The sequence below is a fragment of the Salmo salar genome, chromosome ssa15, assembly GCF_905237065.1.
Source record: "Salmo salar chromosome ssa15, Ssal_v3.1, whole genome shotgun sequence".
Classification (NCBI taxonomy): Eukaryota; Metazoa; Chordata; class Actinopteri; order Salmoniformes; family Salmonidae; genus Salmo; species Salmo salar.
The window spans coordinates 24,416,040-24,436,569 of record NC_059456.1 but is presented as its reverse complement, the minus strand read 5'-3'; the positions used below and the strand labels follow the sequence as shown (position 1 = coordinate 24,436,569).

General features: G+C 43.7%; 3 protein-coding genes across 3 annotated transcripts in view; 2 read left to right on the top strand and 1 right to left on the bottom strand.

Annotated features, from left to right (window-relative positions):
• Window positions 1–967: 967 nt before the first annotated feature.
• 7b2 (Neuroendocrine protein 7B2) lies at window positions 968–11,831 on the top strand. The gene is given in 6 exon segments (NM_001140648.1): window positions 968–1,056; window positions 1,723–1,951; window positions 3,652–3,801; window positions 10,528–10,640; window positions 10,966–11,019; window positions 11,348–11,831. Coding segments are annotated over 6 exon segments (723 nt in total). The 5' UTR covers window positions 968–984; the 3' UTR covers window positions 11,453–11,831.
• A 176-nt stretch (window positions 11,832–12,007) lies between these two features.
• Window positions 12,008–13,543, top strand: LOC106571103 (gremlin-1). Its single transcript, XM_014143780.2, has 2 exons — window positions 12,008–12,127; window positions 12,325–13,543. The coding sequence occupies exon 2, from the start codon at window positions 12,331–12,333 to the stop codon at window positions 12,877–12,879; it is 549 nt and encodes a 182-aa protein (XP_013999255.1). The 5' UTR covers window positions 12,008–12,127; window positions 12,325–12,330; the 3' UTR covers window positions 12,880–13,543.
• Window positions 13,544–13,592: 49 nt separating this feature from the next.
• LOC106571113 (formin) overlaps window positions 13,593–20,530 on the bottom strand; it is a 50,538-nt gene continuing 43,600 nt past the window's right edge. Inside the window, exons 14-17 of the mRNA XM_045695570.1 lie at window positions 19,649–19,700; window positions 19,326–19,475; window positions 16,772–16,853; window positions 13,593–14,769 (exon numbers count right to left, since the gene is read on the bottom strand). Of these exons, the coding sequence (XP_045551526.1) occupies window positions 14,722–14,769; window positions 16,772–16,853; window positions 19,326–19,475; window positions 19,649–19,700 (332 nt within the window). The 3' untranslated portion in view covers window positions 13,593–14,721. The remainder of the gene's footprint in view (window positions 14,770–16,771; window positions 16,854–19,325; window positions 19,476–19,648; window positions 19,701–20,530) is intronic.

The following is a 20,530-nucleotide window of genomic DNA, read 5'->3' as shown; positions in this document are numbered from 1 at the left end:
CTCCAGTCCCCCCACATCCCTGTTGGCCAGGCTCCAGTCCCCCCACATCCCTGTTGGCCAGGCTCCAGTCCCCCCACATCCCTGTTGGCCAGGCTCCAGTCCCCCCCACATCCCTGTTGGCCAGGCTCCAGTCCCCCCACATCCCTGTTGGCCAGGCTCCAGTCCCCCCCACATCCCTGTTGGCCAGGCTCCAGTCCCCCCACATCCCTATTGGCCAGGCTCCAGTCCCCCCCACATCCCTGTTGGCCAGGCTCCAGTCCCTCTTCATCCCTGTTGGCCAGGTCAGGGCAAAAATGTAATTTTGTATGCTATTCTCTTTCGTACAAAGTGAAGGAAAAAAGAGCAAGGTTGGGTCCTGCCCCACTGATAATAGGTGGAACCATGAACTCCCTTTCTTTACTTCCCTCAGAATGGATTCGGTGAAACGTTGGGTGTGTTTCGGCCAAAAGGCTGAGTGACGGTGTCCGCCTGTCTCCTGGTTTGGGGAAAGCTGTACCGAACCCCCCTGGAAGAGCAGGAGACATACGACTCCAGTCTCATCAAATGGATAGAGTTCTATTCATCACATGTGAAGGTCCATATGGCAGTTGTCATTGTTTTTACGATTTTTGCATTGAAGATAAAAATGGAGTCTTATCAATGTTATATTGTATTGCAAAGACATTCTGTTATATCTTTGGAGCCTTTTTGACTGAATATTTAATTTATTTCCCTTTACATATTACCTGTAGCCCACCTGTCCAATATGTCTGTAAAACTAAATGTTTTAATAAATAGGCCTATTTTAATTTTTCTTTGGAGTCAAATTTATTAAAATTGACGACTGTTTTAGCCACAGCTTAGGCTATTGCATGTTTGTCTACTAAATTTGTAAATCACACGAAAACGCCACCCTGATGCGCTAAATTATCGACATTGTTTAATGACATTCACGGAGATGCCAGGGATTTTTTTTTTTGGTGCCTGGCAAGAGCCGGTAAGGTAATGATCCGTGGAGCGACGACTGCATCATCCGTCAGCATCACAAGCTCTTTCTCGCCGCATCCAGGATACACCGTAAGGAAAACGATACATCGTAAAGTCAGATAAATATCGTGTAGGCCTTTTCGATATGTGTAACAGTAGCCTATGAGATCAAAAATATTGCATCTGTTGAATGTCGTTTATTGGTATATCCAGAATATGTATGACTGTTGCGGCCTCTGTAGCATATTTGCCCGGTGGCGCACATTTTTGTTTTCACAGAAAAGAGGCAAACGCACGTATGCCTTAATTCCAGATATAGGTTGATTTTGTTTTATATGGTTAATTAGGATTACGGATGCTACATTTTGCAATGTATTGGGCTATATTACATGTGTTTATGTTCTAGACATGATTTACAAATAAACACTTAGCGTACCTGCGTAATAATGTATTTATTAGGTTAGTTCTAGGTTATGCCCATGTCTACATTAAATTTGGGCATCCGCTGTATTTGGACATAATGCGATTCCTATGGCCGAATGGTGTGATTTTATTATTAGCCTACATGGGGAAGGAACAACAAAAGTGTCTATTTGCACCTGCCTTCTGTTAGTCAACTGTTTATATGTGGGTTAATGATGGTTTCTGTCAGGTGGACATCCCTCTGAAACATAATTAGAACGACGTATTTAGTAGAAAAATGCAACTGAAAACATGATTGATAAGCAACGTTATATTTTTGTCTCTCTATTGCAGACCGCGATGGGTTCGACGGTCAGGTTGAGTAGAACCGTGTTGCTGAGCGTTCTGGTGTGCGTGGCGGAGCTGGCATCGGCCCGGAGCCCCCGCACGGCAGACCAGGTATCTGAGGCCGACATTCAACGCCTCCTACACGGCGCCATGGAGCAGCTTGGCATCGCTCGGCACAGGGTTGAGTACCCCGCTCACCAGGCCACCAACATCGTGGGTCCCCAGAGTATCCAAGGTGGGGTCCATGGTTTAAAATAATAATCTATGAGTTAAAGGAGTTGTCTGTTTTAGTCATAGTGCTGTAGTAGTTGGCTTGACATAAAGTATATTTCAGGCTTGTTGTTAATCTTAATTTTTTTGGTTGTCAATGAAGCAAAAAGTACAGAAACTGGATTGTATCTGACAATTTGGTTGACGACTTGTTTAGTAATCAAACACTATACCTATAAAACAGTATGACGTGTAAGACCACAAGCCTAGTCTGTGTATATCTGGGGTGTGTCATGATTTGGCACATGGGTTATGTCTAAGAAATACTCTCCACTCTATTGCAGGCAATTTTCCATTGTGAAATGAAATTACATCTGTTTTGAAATGTTCCCTACCAGTAATTACACCACAGATCTGTCTTGTGTCCAGTTCATAGCCTTGGATAAATCACTCAGCGACATCCCATATGGTAAAAAGTAGTGCACTTCATAGGGTTATGGGCCCTGGTCAAAAGTAGTGCACTTTATAGTGTTCCATTTTGTACATGGCCATAATGGAGTTTAATAACAGGTCTACATCGATGTGGACCGGCAAGTCAGCTATTTTATATTATACCAAAGCTCCTGCCAAATGTTCAGGAGTATTGAGGGGATATATTCTGTGGGAGAGAGGGCATGCATCTCGGAGCGAGAAAATGTTTTGCCAATGGTTATAGTTCCCAGTACCATTGTGGAGATCACATTTACATTTCTGGCCTTGGGTTTCTGTACTTGGGATTGTGTTTGGAGATGGGACATGTACAGTGAATTTGCAAAGTATTCAGACTCCTTGACTTTTTCCACATTTTGCTACGTTACAGCCTGCTTCTAAAATGTCTTAAATATTGTTTTTTCCCTCATCAGTCTACACACTACCCCATAATGACAAAGTGAAAACAGGCTTTTAGATTTTTTTTTTTACAAATGTATTCAGACCCTTTGCTATGAGACTTGAAATTGAGCTCAGCTGCATCCTGTTTCCATTGATCAGCCTTGATGTTTATACAACTTCATTGGAGTCCACCTGTTGTAAATTCAATTGATTGGACAAGATATGGGCTCCCGCGTGGCGCAGCGGTCTAAGGCGCTGCATCTCAGTGCTTGAGGCTTCACTACAGACACCCTGGTTAGATTCCAGGCTGTATCGCAACCGTCAGTGATTGTGCGCCGCCCTATAGGACGCCCAATTGGCCAAGCGTCATCTATTTGGCCGGTGTAAGACGTCATTGTAAATAAGAATTTGTTCTTAACTAGTTAACCTAGTTAAATAAAGGTTACATAAAAAAATGTGAAGGCATACACTGTAGAGCTCCGAGACGGGGTTTGAATAATTAACGAATGCACTGTACAGAAATAACATCTAGACTTAGTATTGTATTCTGATATTGATTTCACTTTTGACTTATGCTAATCAAATTTTTAAAGCAGCAGTCTGGGATCTTAAGCACAACAAATGTGAAACATATATGAATTGGCTGACGTCCTACACAGTTGGATGACATGCTACACAGAAAACGGGGACCTGTTTTGGCTCGTGAGCGCCACTTTCAAAACTACTGGCTGAAATTAAACAACTTCTGGAGCATCACTCTAAAATGTAAGAATGGTAGTAAACATGCCCCCTCTGTCTCTGTCCCTGTAATGACTAAAAATATATATTCTTGTCATATTCCGTTTCCTCCACTAGGAGGAGCCCATGAGGGGCTGCAGCACCTGGGTCCCTATGGAAACATCCCCAACATCGTAGCTGAGCTGACAGGGGACAACATCCCCAAATACTTCAGTGAGGACCATGGCTACCCCAACCCTTCCAACCCATGTCCACTAGGAAAGATGGGTAAACAAATGGCTATATTTCTGTTTGTGACAAGGATTTCTCCTTTAGGCTTGGTGCCTAACTTTCAGTACCATTAGTCTTGCAAGACAGCAAGACCTCAAGTTAGCTAAAGCAGGAACAGGCTAGCACTCAGCGAGGCTTTATCCTTTGTTTCTGTATGGTTGGTTCTCTGTCCCTGTATCAAATGTTATTTGCCACATGCGCCAAATACAACAGATGTAGACCTTACAGTGAAATGCTTACTTACAAGCCCTTAACCAACAATGCAGTTTAAAGAAAATACCGGCCCCAATTCTTTTTAAACGACACCGTCTGGTATTGAGGTCCTGGATGGCAGGAAACTTGGTCCTGGTGATGTACTGGGCTGTACGCACTAACCTTGCAGTCGGAAGGCTGAGCAGTTGCCATACCAGGCAGGGATGCAACCAGTCTGGATGCTCTCGATGTTGCAGCTGTAGAACCTTCTGAGGACCAATGCCAAATCTTTTCAGTCTCCTGAGGGGGAATAGGTTTTGTCGTGCCCTCTTCACGACTGTCTTGGTGTGTTTAGACCATGTTAGTTTGTTGCTGTTGGGGTGGCAGGTAGTCTAGTGGTTAGAGCATTGGACTAGTAACCGAAAGGTTGCAAGATCGAATCCCTGAGCTAACAAGGTAAAGAAAGATCTGTCATTCTGCCCCTGAACAAGGCATTAACCCACTGTTCCTAGGCCGTCATTGAAAATAAAAATGTGTTCTTAACTGACTTGCCTAGTTAAATAAAGGTTAAAAAAAGAATTGTGGACGCCAAGGAACTTTAAGTTCTCAACTACAGCCCAATCGATGAGAATGGGACGTGCTCGGTCCTCCTTTTCCTGTAGTCTCACGTTGAGGGAGAGGTTGTTGTCCTCACACCACACGGTAAGGTCTCTGACCTCCTCCCTATAGGCTGTCTCATCATTGTCGGGGCTTAGACCCCTGTCATCAGCAAACTTAATGATGGTGTTGGAGTTGTGCCTGACCGTGCAGTCATGAGTGAACAGGGAGTACAGAAGGGGACTGGGCACGCACCCCTGAGGGGCCCGTGTGTTGAGGATCAGTGTGGTGGATGTGTTACCTACCCTTACCTCCTGGGGGTGTTCTGTCAGGAAGTCTAGGATCCAGTTGCAGAGGGAGGTGTTTAGTCCCTGGGTCCTTAGGGATGAGCTTTGAGGGCACTTTTGTGTTGAACGCTGAGCTGTAGTCAATGAACAGCATTCTCACATAGGTGTTCCTTTTGTCCAGGTCGGAAAGGGCAGTGTGGCGTGCAATAGAGGTTGCATCATCTGTGGATCTGTTTGTGCGCTATGCAAATTGGAGTGGGTCTAGGATTTCTGGGATAATGGTGTTGATGTGAGCCATGACCAGCCTTTCAAAGCATTTCATGGCTACAGATGTGAGTGCTACATGTCGGTAGGCAGGTTACCTTTGCTTCCTTGGGCACAGGGACTATGGTGGTCTGTTTGAAACATGTTGGTATTACAGACTCTGTCAGGGACAGGTTGAAAATGTCAGTGAAGACACTTGCCAGTTGGTCAGTGCATGCTCGGAGTACACGTCCTAGTAATCCGTCTGGCCCTGCGGCCTTGTGAATGTTGACCTGTTTAAAGGTCTTACTCACATCGGCTGCGGAGAGCGTCATCAGTCATCCGGAACAGCTGATGCTCTCATGCATGTTTCAGTGTTACTTGCCTCGACGCGAGCATATACAGTTGAAGTTGGAAGTTTACATACACCTTAGCCAAGTACATTTAAACTCAGTTTTTCACAATTCCTGACTTAATCCTATTAAAAATTCCCTGTCTTAGGTCAGTTAGGATCACCACTTTATTTTAAGAATGTGAAATGTCAGAATAATAGGAGTTATTTATTTCAGCTTTTATTTATTTTATATTCCCAGTGGGTCAGAAGTTTACGTACACTCAATTAGTATTTGGTAGCATTGCCTTTAAATTCTTTAACTTGGGTCAAACGTTTCAGGTAGCCTTCCACAAGCTTCCCACAATAAGTTGGGTGAATTTTGGCCCATTCCTACAGACAGAGCTGGTGTAACTGAGTCAGGTTGTAGGCCTCGTTGCTCGCACACTTTTTTTCAGTTCTGCCCACACATTTTCTATAGGATTGAGGTCAGGGCTTTGATGGCTACTCCAATACCTTGACTTTGTTGTCCTTAAGCCATTTTGCCACAACCTTTTGAAGTATGCTCGGGGTCATTGTGCATTTGGAAGACCCACGCTTAAACTTCCTGACTGATGTCTTGAGATGTTGCTTCAATATATCCACATATTTGTCATTCCTCAAGATGCCATCTATTTTGTGAAGGGCACCAGTCCCTCCTGCAGCAAAGCACCCCCACAACATGATGCTGTGCTTCCCGTGCTTCACAGTTGGGATGGTGTTCTTCAGCTTGCAAGCCTCCCCCTTTTTCCTCCAAACATAACGATGGTCATTATGGCTAAACGGCTCTATTTTTGTTTCATCAGACCAGAGGACATTTCTCCAAAAAGTCCGATCTTTGTCCCCATGTGCAGTTGCAAATCGTAGTCTGCCTTTTTATTGGCGGTTTTGGAGCAGTGGCTTTTCCCTTGCTGAACGGCCTTTCAGGTTATGTCGATATAGGACTCGTTTTATTGTGGATATAGATACTTTTGTACCTGTTTCCTCCAGGATCTTCACAAGGTCCTTTGCTGTTGTTCTGGGATTGATTTGTTTTCACACAAAAGTACGTTCATCTCTAGGAGACAGAACTCGTCTCCTTACTGAGTGGTATGACGGCTGCGTGGTCCCATGGTGTTTATACTTGCGTACTATTGTTTGTACAGATGAACGTGGTACCTTCATGCGTTTGGAAATTGCTCTCAAGGATGAACCAGAATTGTGGAGGTCTACAATTATCTTTATTTTCCTTTGGTCTTGGCTGATTTCTTTTGTTTTTCCCATGATGTCAAGCAAAGAGGCACTGAGTTTGAAGGTAGGCCTTGAAATACATCTACAGGTACACCTCCAATTGACTCATATTATGTCAATTAGCCTATCAGAAGCTTATAGAGCCATGACTTCATTTTCTGGAATTTTCCAAGCTGGTTAAAGGCGCAGTCAACTTAGTGTAAAACTTCTGACCCACAGGATTTGTGATCTAGTGAAATAACCTGTCTGTAATCAGTTGGAAAAATTACTTGTCATGCACAAAGTAGATGTCCTAACCGACTTGCCAAAACTACAGCAAGAAATCTGTGGAGTGGTTGAAAAACAAGTTTTCATGACTCCAACCTAAGTGTATGTATACTTCTGACTTCAACTAAGTTATTTAGCTCGTCTGGTCGGCTTGTGTCACTGGGCAGCTCTCGGCTGTGCTTCCCTTTGTAGTCTGTAATAATTTGCAAGTCCTGCCACATCCAACGCGCATCGGGAGGCGGTGTAGTACGATTCGGTCTTAGTCCTGTATTGAAGCTTTGCCTGTTTGATGGTTCGTTGGAGGGCATAGCAGGATTTCTTATAAGTTTCTGGGTTAGAGTCCCGCTCCTTGAAAGCGGCAGCTCTACTCTTTAGCTCAGTGCAAATGTTGCCTGTAATCCATGTCTTCTGGCTGGGTTATGTACGTACAGTCACTGAGCGGACGACGTCTCGATGCACTTATTGATAAAGCCAGTGACTGATGTGGTGTACTCAATGCCACCGGAAGAATCCTGGAACATATTCCAGTATGTGACAGCAAAGCAGTCCTGTAGTTTAGCATCTGACAACTGATGCTTCCTGCTTTACTTCTTGCTTGTAAGCAGGAATCAGATTTGCCAAATGGAGAGCTTTGTACACGTCTCTGTGTGGTTAAAGGTGATCTATAATTTTTTTGCCCTCTGGTTGCACATTTAACATGCTAATAGAAATGAAGTAAAACTGATTTAAGTTTCCCTGCATTAAAGTCCCCGGCCACTAGGAGCGCCGCCTCTGGATGAGCGTTTTCCTGTTTGCTTATGGCGGAATACAGCTCATTGAGTGCGGTTTTAGTGCTAGCATCGGTCTGTGGTGGTATGTAGACAGCTACGAAAAATACAAACTCTCTCGGTAGATATTGTGGTCTACAGCTTATGAGATACTCTACCTCAGGCGAGCAAAACCCTGACTCTTCCTTAGATATCGTGCACCAGCTGTTGTTCACATACATAGGCCCCCGCCCCGTGTCTTACCAGAGGCTGCTGTTCTGTCCTACCGATAGTGTATAACCCGCCAGCTGTATGTTCTTAATGTCGTCGTTCTGCCACGACTCGGTGAAACATAAGATATTACAGTTAATGTCCCGTTGGTAGGATATATGTGCTTTTAGCTTGTCCCATTTATTTTCAAGCGATTGAACATTAGCTAGCAGGACGGAAGGCAAGGACAGATTAGCCACTCATTGCCTGATCCTTGCAAGGCACCCTGATCTTTTTCCACAATCTCCGTTTCCCTCTCCAGTGAATCACGGGGATCTGGGCCTGGTTGGGTGTCTGTAGTAGTGCATCCCTCCCGTCTAACTCATTGAAGAACTCTTCGTCCAGTTTGAGGTGAGCAATCGCAGTTCTGATGTCCAGAAGCTCTTTTCGGTCATAAGAGACGGTAGCAGCAACATTATGAAGAAAACAAGCTACGAACATCGCAAAAAAACGAACAAAATAGCATGGTTGGTTAAGAGCCGGTAATACGGCAGCCCTCCCCTCCAGTCGCCGTGTATGTTCTATCTGAGGAATACTCCTAGTACTTGTCCCTGACTTGTTGTAGCTGCAGATCAGTGGCGGTCAGTGCCGTTTGTGATGGAGTACAATTATTATTATTTTTATCAGCATGGCCTTATTTCTATTACAGCATGTTGGATGACTGTCATTCATATTGCATTCACCCAGTTCAATGGAACATCGATAGGTTTAGGCTACTACATGATACTCACATTATACCCATCATGAGGTTGCTACAACAGCCTACAAATGAAAGTTTACAACGTAGGTGCACGCAGGTCGAGACGACAATGACACATGGACATACAGTGACACATTCAATACCGCCTTGCACACTCTTGTCTGCGTCTAGCTTATCAAGGGTGTAATCATTATTCCAACAGTTGCGAACGAGAGTTTCTATTGGACAAATTGAGTATTTTTATCCCCGTTTCATTTGGTTCTGTTTAAGTAATGTTTTTCAACAGTTGGTGGAATGAATACACCCCTGATCACGCATAAACAGTCACTTTCATAGCAGCCACGTTGTATTCATTCTAGCCTCTGCACTCTCCTCCTCTCACTTTTTCCCTTTGTTTGTGGACTTCAATGAACAACACATCAGCTGTATGTGACCAGGTTAAAAAAAAAACCTTTCCAAGCCAAACCATGTCATAACCACTACACACAGCCTACATCGTTGTCTCCATATTAGCTAAAGTAACGTCTTAGTCAACATAGCTAATATAATTAAAGCGTTAGTAAACCCGCTACAATCATGCAGTAACATTAGTGTATAGTCAGTAAGCAGTTACACCGGTGGACCCCGGGGCAATAAATTAATAAAAGCTTACCTTGACTTGGAGTTCCAGTGTTGTTGGATAGTCATAGCCAGCTAACTAACATAGCATCCCTCTGTTTGAGCCTGGTGTTTGAGAAAATAAACTAGCCAGCTGCATTTGTTAGCTAATTGAGAGAAAAAAATGACTCTTGCTTCGCCTTCATTTTTGAAAAATAATTTGTTAAACTGTTCAACTATTGTGTCTTTGAGTCAACTACTCAATATGTTATGCACTGCAGTGCTAGCTAGCTGTAGTTTATGCTTTCACTACTAGATTAATTCTCTGGTCCTTTGATTGGGTGGACAACATGTAGTTCATGCTGCAAGAGCTCTGATATGTTGGTGGATGTCCTCCAGAAGTTGTTATAATTACGGTGCAAGTATATGGAAGGGGGTGAGAACCACAAGCCTCCTAGGTTGTGTAATGAAGTCAATATACCAAGAGAAGGACGGAAACTAGCCGTCCTCCAGATACATGGTGCTACCCTATAGAGTGCTGTTGAGGCTACTATAGACCTTCATTGTAAAAGTGTTTCAATCAATTATTTGGTGAGGTGAATATATTTAGTTTTATTTAAAGGATGACTTTATCCACATTTTACAATAAATAAATGATATTCACTGAGGATGATGGTCCTCTGAGGAGCCCCCACTGCTGCAGATCAATCTAGGGTTTGCCTTGTCTATGTCCTTTCCTCATTTGGGAAAAGAATCCATCCTCCACCCCCTCTCCTCCGTAGCCCCAGAAACCGATGAGTTGTCGAGGCGATGTCAGTTTGTTAGTGTCCTCCCCTCTAACCACGTTCCATCAGGATAGTCGTGCGTGTCCTACCGGAGTCCTTCACGGAGGAGTTTTGATATCTGCCACACCCCCTTTGAATCAGCTGTTTTTATCGGAGGAGAAAATCTTGCACACGTTTAAAAGGGAAAAAGTTGCATATTGTTTTTATCTATAAAATGTCTTGAACTAACTTCATTTGTTTTTGACTTTACACATTCATTTTGTGGATCCTTCCCCTGTAAACATCATTTGCCTGACGACGCGAGTGGAGGAGTCATTTCATAGAAGTGCATTTTTGTCCACATTCCCCCTCCTCGCCGCCACCTCGATGGACGGATGCAGGAGTTACACAAATCCAATTTTGAAAAAGCTTGACTGTCCTCTCTTTGCTTGTACTGTAGCTGCAGATGGTTGTCTGGAGAACGTCCCGGACACAGCAGAGTTCAGCAGAGAGTTCCAGAAGCATCAGCACTTGTTCGACCCAGAACATGACTACTCTGCTCTGGCTAAGTGGGTGAGTGACTAGGGCAACTTGGTAAAATTGCCTTCAGAGTGTACGGGCAACTTCACCCTACTCCACTAGGCTCAGGTGGTTACAACAAAGCTGTGCCCCCTGTACTATTGAATAAGTCCATGTCCTTACCCTCTTTTAGGAAATGTTTTTCCGCTTGTATTAACTGACACCACACCCCATCTGTGGACACTAGACAAGTCAACCATGGAAAGGTCTTTGTTCCTGTAAAGGCTCAAGCTATGTGTTTATGATTACAGAAAATAAAATAATTTGCTCTAAAACAATAGAAACATTCTTTGTCACTAAACTAACTTTGTCATTTCAGAACAAGGAACTGTTGTACCAGAAACTGAAGGGAGGACCCAAAAGAAGACAAAGGGTTATAACAGCTTTTATGTTTTTTTTGTTTAAGCTTTTGTAGAAATAGTTTTTGTGAAACCACATCACCACCATTGAGTTGTTATACCCTGAAGGGGATAATGCCCTTTTTAAACTCACATTTCTAGATTATGTTGCATGTTGACCGACCAATGTCAATTTTGAATCCGGACTACATTGTCTTTCATTTCTCCGTCAATGATCACAAACACCTCTGGAACACCTATAGCTTACCTCTTTATCGACACCTTTTTCAAGAATGTAATAAGATTTTATTTAAAATCCCAGCACCACAATACAATGTCATATTTTCTCCCTTTTTATTCCAGAGTGTCAATAACCCCTATCTGATGGGTCAGAAACTGGACAACGTTGTGGCCAAGAAGTCTGTTCCCCACTACCCAGAAGAGGAGGACTACAGAACATCCACCTGAACACACCCTGCTGTTCTAAAGTTATTACCCCACCATGTCACGTCACTCAAACGAAACTATATTCACAAAAGTATTGGGAGTGTTCTCTAAATTCTACTTTATCACCATGACATCTTGTTGAACTATGTAGCCTACTAACAATGTTACATGCAGTAACAGCTGTCTATTGATATGTACAACTTGTGTAACAAATAAGGTATTATACTCTTGCTATTTTCAGTTCTCAATCAATAATTGATCAATTATTGATACTCGGTTTATTTGTGTGCCTGTGGTGTACGATTCACCCTATGAAGCTAAATTTTCTGTTTTTATCAAACAAATATGCTGTTGATGTTTTGATATACATTTAATCAAGTTGCTATGGTTTTGCTTTTTTTGTGGCTCAAGCCTTAACTAAGTCTCTTGCTGTTTTCTGATCATTTTCTCTTAATCTAAAATAAATGATTTAATCTGCAAATTTCCCAGGTTTGAGTCGTTTTTACTAGGATCTATCAGAGAGGATGATGGGCGTTGGAGGGGGCGGGAACATCCCTCTACTGTACTTAAATCTGAGACAGTACAGCTAGACAGCAGTTTGTTTTGCCTATTCCAAGAAGAGATCATACAGGAATACTTCAGCAATATCTTAATCCCGCAGGGAATCTTCTGTCGTGTCGTTTGTGTAGGACACAGGTGAGTTAATCTAGCTATTTATCATTTTCGCTCTACCAAATACAATGTTGAAATTATTCTATTAGTCTTAACTGTACGCTTTAACCACTTGGAAATGTATTTGGTGTGACATTACTGCATAAACCTTGATAAAAGTTATGCGTAATTTGTTCTGTTTTCCACGACGGCTTTAAATGTAATTATTTAATATTCTATAGATCAGGATGAAGACGTCAGTCTTTGCCTCGGCCATGGTGTTGGGACTACTCTTCTGTCCGCAAAGGAGCGCAGCGGTAGGTGGCTTCCAGGGTTCCTTTCAGCACCCATACAAATACAACTCCAGTCCCAACCAGTCTGAGCGCTCACCGCAGCAGCCACCACCACAGAACGGATTTGTCTCCCGCCAAATGGGGCCAGTAACTGCCAATGACGAGGTTCTAGAATCCAGCCAAGAAGCCTTACACGTCACGGAGCGCCGGTATCTCAAACTGGACTGGTGCAAAACGCAGCCGCTGAAACAGACGATCCACGAGGAAGGATGCCTCAGCCGCACTATAATCAATCGTTTCTGTTACGGGCAGTGTAACTCCTTCTACATCCCCCGACACATCTACGAAGATGACGGGGCTTTCCAATCGTGTTCCACCTGTAAACCGAAAACATTCACCACCGTCACCTATACCCTCATATGTCCCGGAAAATCACCCAGCTCCCGAAAGAAACGCGTTCAGCGCGTAAAGACGTGCCGCTGCGCTTCCATAGACCTGGATTAGGCCTAGTTAAAACCATAGATGGACACAGTCTCTGTTGGTTTACTTTCCACGGGAAGAATTAAAAGGTACCGACCAATGCATACAATTAAATGTGCTTCCATTGCAAAAACCGAATATGCATGAGGGAGAGAATGTCCAATCTTAATCCTAAAAGGGGAGATCAAAAGACAACGAAACCAAGGGATGGAACTGTTCAAAACCATTCCAAAACCCTGAACTGGTAGCTATGCCAACCCCAACAGACTCCCCAGTGTAATGTATGGGACTATAATGACTGGTTTGGCACATTGTAAATGGCTTATAGCTTCGAGCGTAATTGTTTTTTAATGATATTGCTGGCTTGCGCCTAATACAAATATAACAGTATCACTGTGGAAACCAGAAGATTTGCGCATGTTTGCCATTTAAAATAAGGCGAAAAAGCCACAGTGTAAGAATTTGAGACTCTTTTTGTAAACCGTTCAGAGAGCCTATATTGTTTCCACTGTGTGGAATATGAGTTGGTGGATGCGTTCACTTCCAGAGCGCTAGACGAGTGTGGTGTTAATGAATATTGGCTTTTCTTTTTAAACTTTGCCCTGTTAGACGTCACTTAATGTACTTGTTATTGTATTAATCATGTATATAAAGTGGTTGCTGAATAAACTCATGATTGTACACCTTATTGAACTAGGTTGTGTTGTTGGGGTTGCAATAACAGACTGATGGCAAGATACAATACATAGATGATATATATTAATGATTGACAGTGGAAATGTAAGATTATAAACTTAAATGTATTATAAAACACAAACAACTTCTGATATTTAATATCAGAAAACAGACAACTGAATTTCAAATCTACATGATCAAATCTATATTTCATAGGAAGTTTACCATGATACATCGTCTTATTAATTTGTCCAGTTATCAGCCTTTTTTTTATAAATGTTTTTTTAACAGAGCAGTGCTAGGATGAGGTGCACAATCAAAAAATCAAAATGAACTTAAATATTTATCATCCTGTTGGTCAGTGAATGCATCTGCAACTTTGTGACCTCCGAACCATTGGGTTTCCTCTAGTGTCCAGCGAGGGCAGGGTCAAAGGGCATCCAGTACAGTGTTCCAGGCTTGGTCCATAACAGGGTGGGCAGGATCAGAGACTAGTATGATCCTGATCACCCCCCTGTGTGGGTGGCTAAGGGGCGGTGGTGGGAGAAGTCCCCAGTCCTGTGTGGGTGGCTAAGGGGCGGTGGTGGGAGAAGTCCCCAGTCCTGTGTGGGTGGCTAAGGGGCGGTGGTGGGAGAAGTCCCCAGTCCTGTGTGGGTGGCTAAGGGGCGGTGGTGGGAGAAGTCCCCAGTCCTGTGTGGGTGGCTAAGGGGCGGTGGTGGGAGAAGTCCCCAGTCCTGTGTGGGTGGCTAAGGGGCGGTGGTGGGAGAAGTCCCCAGTCCTGTGTGGGTGGCTAAGGGGCGGTGGTGGGAGAAGTCCCCAGTCCTGTGTGGGTGGCTGAAGGGCGGTGGTGGGAGAAGTCCCCAGTCCTGTGTGGGTGGCTAAGGGGCGGTGGTGGGAGAAGTCCCCAGTCCTGTGTGGGTGGCTAAGGGGCGGTGGTGGGAGAAGTCCCCAGTCCTGTGTGGGTGGCTAAGGGGCGGTGGTGGGAGAAGTCCCCAGTCCTGTGTGGGTGGCTAAGGGGCGGTGGTGGGAGAAGTCCCCAGTCCTGTGTGGGTGGCTAAGGGGCGGTGGTGGGAGAAGTTCCCAGTCCTGTGTGGGTGGCTGAAGGGCGGTGACGGGAGAAGGTGGGAGAAGTCCCCAGTCCTTCACACATCAACTCTTCTCATTAATCTCTTCTCTGTCCTGTTCGGTCTCTCAGCTTGTGGCCACCATGTTTGCTTCTTTCTGACGCAGTCTCTCTTTCTGTCAGGGCAGCGAAAAGGGGTTATTGTTTTCCATTAGGGACAGTAAGCAAATTGTCTCCACATGCTGTACTGTACTGGCTTTTAAGTAAGCCTTATCCAACTAAGTCATTAAGTAAGCCTTGTCCCACATTAAGTAAGCCTTGTCCAACTAAGTCATTAAGTAAGCCTTGTCCAATTAAGTCATTAAGTAAGCCTTGTCCGAGCCAGAACAGCCCATAGGGGGAGGAGAATTTCACACTTTTGAGGCCCATTGCAAGAGTTATTATGCATGTAACAGTAATTCAATTATTCAATCAAAACCAGGTTCCTGAGATCAAAAATAAAATTGCACTGTTTTGTTGAGCCTGAATCCAAAAATCTATAAAATGGATGATGCTTATAACTTAGCCCCAAAACCTGGTTAGCATGATAGAGGATTGATTATGATCTATCGTACTGTGCAGTGCAATGGTGTTGCTTTAAACCCATAGAATTACATAACAGTAATATATCACTATATACACTGAGTGTACAAAACATTAAGGACACCTGTTAAATTCACGTCGGTGAAGGTGAGGAGACAGGTTATAGATATTTAAGCCTTGAGACAATTGAGACCTGGATTGTGTATGTGTGCCATTCAGAGGGTAAATGGGCAGGACAAAAGATTTAAGTGTCTTTGTACGGGGTATGGTAGTAGGTGCAACGGGCATCGGTTTGTGTCAAGAGCTGCAACGCTGACGGGTTTTTCACACTCAACAGTTTCCTGTGTGTATCAAGAATGGTCCACCACCCAAAGGACATCCAGCCAACTTGACACAACTGTGGGAAGGACGCATTGGAGTCAACATGGGCCGGCATCTCTTTGGAACACTTTTGACACCTTGTAGAGTCCATGCCCTGATCAATTGAGGCTGTTCTGATGGCAAAAGGGGGTGCAACTCAAAATAGGAAGGTGTTCCTAATGTTTTGTCCACTCAGTGTATATCTCTATACTCTCACCAGACTATTAGGGTGTACTTCATATCTTTATACCACAGCATTGTTGAACAGTCGTTTCTGATTGGCTTGAAGGGCATCCTTGAGTGTGCATTATTTCTCTTTATAAACTGGGTGGTTCGAGCCCTTATGCTGATTGGCTGACATCCGTGGTGTATCAGACTATATACCACGGGTATGACAAAACATTTATTTTTACTGCTCTAATTACGTTGGTAACTAGTTTATAATAGCAATAAGGCACCTCAGGGACTTGTGGTATATGGCCAATATACCACGGCTAAGTGCTGTTCTTAGTCACGACGCTATGCAGAGTGCCTGGATACATAATTTTTATCTTGCCTATGTCGCTCTGTCATTGCTGATCCATATATTTATATATTCTTATTCCATTCCTTTACTTAGACGTGTGTGTATTAGGTAGTTGTTGTGGAATTGTTAGATTACTTGTTAGATATTACTGCACTGTCAGAACTAGAAGCACAAGCATTTCGCTACACTCGCAATACCATCTGCTAACCATGTGTATGTGAGCTATAAAATTTGATTTGATTTGATATACCACACCACCTCATGCTTTATTGCTTAAGTAATGCACGGCAATAACCAACAGCTATGAAATTCATTCTAACATGTTTGCTGTTTGTGTTGAGTGGTAATGTTTCCCTGAGCCTCACCACACTGGTAGGGTTAATCAGATGTGATGGATAGTGGATAGTGGTGCTCAGAGCTCTATACTGTATGCAGGGGCGCAGCTTTCACTGCGGACGGGGGGAACATGACCCCCCCCCCATATTCTGAAATTGCATTTTTGTCCCCCGCCCTAGTTTTATCATTGGAATGTGATACAAAACGAGGCAACAGTGTGCTTTAGGACCATGTGGACGCCTCAGAGAGGTTGGATAGGATGTTTGGAGTATTTATCCAACCGGATAAAACATCTATGTCCCTCCCACTTCTAAGACCAAAGTTGCGCCCCCTGACTGTATGTCTATCTTAAGTTTGAGTTGTGTTGTTCTCACCAGACTGTTAGGGTTGATCTTCCTAGTCTCCACCTTCTTGTCTGCTGTAATCTTCTTCACCGACAGCTGAGCCTCTTTCAGTCTGGGAGAAGGAGGGAAGGATGGGGAAAAGAGCAGGTTCACATAAGTTTCATAGTGAGAGTGATGATCTACAGTCGTGGCCAAAAGTTTTGAGAATGACACAAATATTAATTTTCACAAAGTCTGCTGCCTCAGTTTGTATGATGGCAATTTGCATATACTCCAGAATGTTATGAAGGGTGATCAGATGAATTGCAATTAATTGCAAAGTCCCTCTTTGCCATGCAAATTAACTGAATCCCCAAAAAACATTTCCACTGCATTTCAGCCCTGCCACAATAGGACCAGCCGACATCATGTCAGTGATTCTCTCGTCAACACAGGTGTGAGTGTTGACGAGGTCAAGGCTGGAGATCACTCTGTCATGCTGATTGAGATCGAATAACAGACTGGAAGCTTCAAAAGGAGGGTGGTGCTTGGAATCATTGTTCTTCCTCTGTCAGCCATGGTTACCTGCAAGGAAACACGTGCCGTGATCATTGCTTTGCACAAAAAGGCAAGGATATTGCTGCCAGTAAGATTGCACCTAAATCAACCATTTATCGGATCATCAAGAACTTCAAGGAGAGCAGTTCAATTGTTGTGAAGAAGGCTGCAGGGCGCCCAAGAATGTCCAGCAAGTGCCAGGACGGTCTCCTAAAGTTGATTCAGCTGCGGGATCGGGGCACCACCAGTACAGAGCTTGCTCAGAAATGGCAGCAGGCAGGTGTGAGTGCATCTGCACGCACAGTGAGGCGAAGACTTTTGGAGGATGGCCTGGTGTCAAGAAGGGCAGCAAAGAAGCCTCTTCTCTCCAGGAAAAACATCAGGGACAGACTGATATTCTGCAAAAGGTACAGGGATTGGACTGCTGAGGACTGGGGTAAAGTCCTTTTCTCTGATGAATCCCCTTTTCGATTGTTTGGGGCATCCGGAAAAAAGCTTGTCCGGAGAAGACAACGTGAGTGCTACCATTAGTCCTGTGTCATGCCAACAGTAAAGCATCCTGAGACCATTCATGTGTGGGGTTGCTTCTCAGCCAAGGGAGTGGGCTCACTCACAAGTTTGCCTAAGAACACAGCCGTGAATAAAGAATGGTACCAACACATCCTCCGAGAGCAACTTCTCCCAACCATCCAGGAACAGTTTGGTGATGAACAATGCCTTTTCCAGCATGATGAAGCACCTTGCCATAAGGCAAAAGTGATAACTAAGTGGCTCGGGGAACAAAACATAGATATTTTGGGTCCATGGCCAGGGAACTTCCCAGACCTTAATTCCATTGAGAATTTGTGGTCAATCCTCAAGAGGCGGGTGGACAAACAAAAACCCACAAATTCTGACAAACTCCAAGCATTGATTATGCAAGAATGGGCTGCCATCAGTCAGGATGTGGCCCAGAAGTTAATTGACAGCATGGCAGGGCCGATTGCAGAGGTCTTGAAAAAGAAGGGTCAACACTGCAAATGTTGACTCTTTGCATCAACTTCATGAAATTGTCAATAAAAGCCTTTGACACTTATGAAATGCTTGTAATTATACTTCAGAATTCCATAGTAACATCTGACAAATATATCTAAAGACACTGAAGCAGCAAACTTTGTGGAAAATTAATATTTGTGCCATTCTCAAAACTTTTGGCCACGACTGTAGGATCAGTACCCCACCCCCCCAACCCCCCCCCCACTCCATGTAATCCTAGGCACTGTGATCTGAATTGATCCTAAATCAGAACTCTGAGACACTTGATACGTACGGCCCCTCAGGAGACAAGTTCACATCAGCCTCGGACCCAGTAACATACAGGAGATTCAACCGATGTTCGAGATAGAACAATGTTTTCCACAAGATCACAATCTTCAGACAGACAAACAGTCTCAGTCAGTCAGTCTGGTCTCGTGTAGCTCAGTTGGTAGAGCATGGCGGTTGCAACTCCAGGGTTGTGGATTTGATTCCCACTGAGGGTCCGGTATGATGAAAATGTGTACACTCACTACTGTAAGTCGCTCTGGATAAGAGCATCTGCTAAATTAATCAAATGTAGAACAGTGTTACTCAACCGTCAGTCAGTCCGTGGACCGGCAGCGTCTTTGTGGGATGTAGCAGATGGGTGATGGCGGCCATCTTAGATAGCCATCTTCCTGATTTAGTCAATTCTCAAGGGGATATAGTTATATAAGCAAAATAATACACAGTCAAATCCAAGTAATATATATTGTATATGTCAATTAGATGTTTTTATCCAGTGACTTACAGTGAATACATATGTTTTCAGTATGTGTAATTGATCCCTGTGGGAATTAAATTACTCTAGTCTTGGAGCTACAGTAGTTCACTGTGTTTGTAGCCGTAACTGACCAGGGTTTTGAACCTGGGTTTTCTGCACGCCACAAGACTGAGCTTGGGGAGCTAATGCAAGTCATCAGTTCTCTGGCAAGGTTACATCACACAAGTGTGGTTCCAAATGTTCTCTTTTGCACGCACGCACACACACCTCTCTTTGGAGATATTCTTGTTCTCTCTCCTCCACCTGGTCATGAAGTCGGTACAGAACTCAAACCACAGCATAAAGAAGTGACCTGTCGCCACCTCGGTCTCTCCTGTCTTGGGCTTCAGCCCTAAGAACGTCACCAGCTTGTGGAAGCTGAGGAACAGACAGAGATAAGGGAAGATGGTGTTAGAACTTCTGGAATCTCTCGTATAATAATTGAATTACTGTCGACGGCAGTATTGCCTTGTGGCGCTCTTCAATTAAACTTACTTCGTCGTACTACAAAGGCTATGTAGAAGTAGAAAGAGAGAGGTGTGTTTTCAAACCTTTTTTGTGCAAACATCAACTGGGCATGCACTTCATCTTGTTCTTTATGCGCTGCAAATGAAATATACACAATTGTTTAACATTTAAATGAACTACATACACCGGCATGCAAAGACAAGCACTGAGAAGGTATTGTACAGTACAATGGTCTTGACAAATGCAAGTTAAATGGAGCCAGACAAACTTTTTCTTCTTAAAAACACGCAATTCTCCCACAAAGGGGCTGTTTTGCTGCCTTAATTGTAACAAGCCCTATCCTTCGGTGTTTCTATAATGGTCTATGATTCTATTTCAATCCAAAGACTTAGAGCCATGCAGAACAGAAGTATCTCTCTCTCGCTCTCGCTCTCTCTCTCTGAACAGTTTCTCCCACTAAACGTTCCTCCTATCTGTCTCTCTCCAGAGTCCCAGTACGCACCGCCTGATCCCTATCTGTGTGTCTAGCCTCTGAACTTCACCGTAAGCTGTCTATCTTCCCCTCAGACCCATATCAAACCTCTAAAAAAGACAGATAAGAAATTCGTCATGGCAACAGGATGTATGCGTCCTTATCTGAGAGCTGAGACAATTGAATAATTATGATAGGAGCAACGTGAGGAGGGAGGGAGGGAGAGAGAGAGCAAAAGAGAGAGAGAGAGTGATATATACAGTGCCTTGCGAAAGTATTCGGCCCCCTTGAACTTTTCGACCTTTTGCCACATTTCAGGCTTCAAACATAAAGATATAAAACTGTAATTTTTTGTGAAGAATCAACAACAAGTGGGACACAATCATGAAGTGGAACGAAATTTATTGGATATTTCAAACTTTTTTAACAAATAAAAAACGGAAAAATTGGCCGTGCAAAATTATTCAGCCCCTTTACTTTCAGTGCAGCAAAC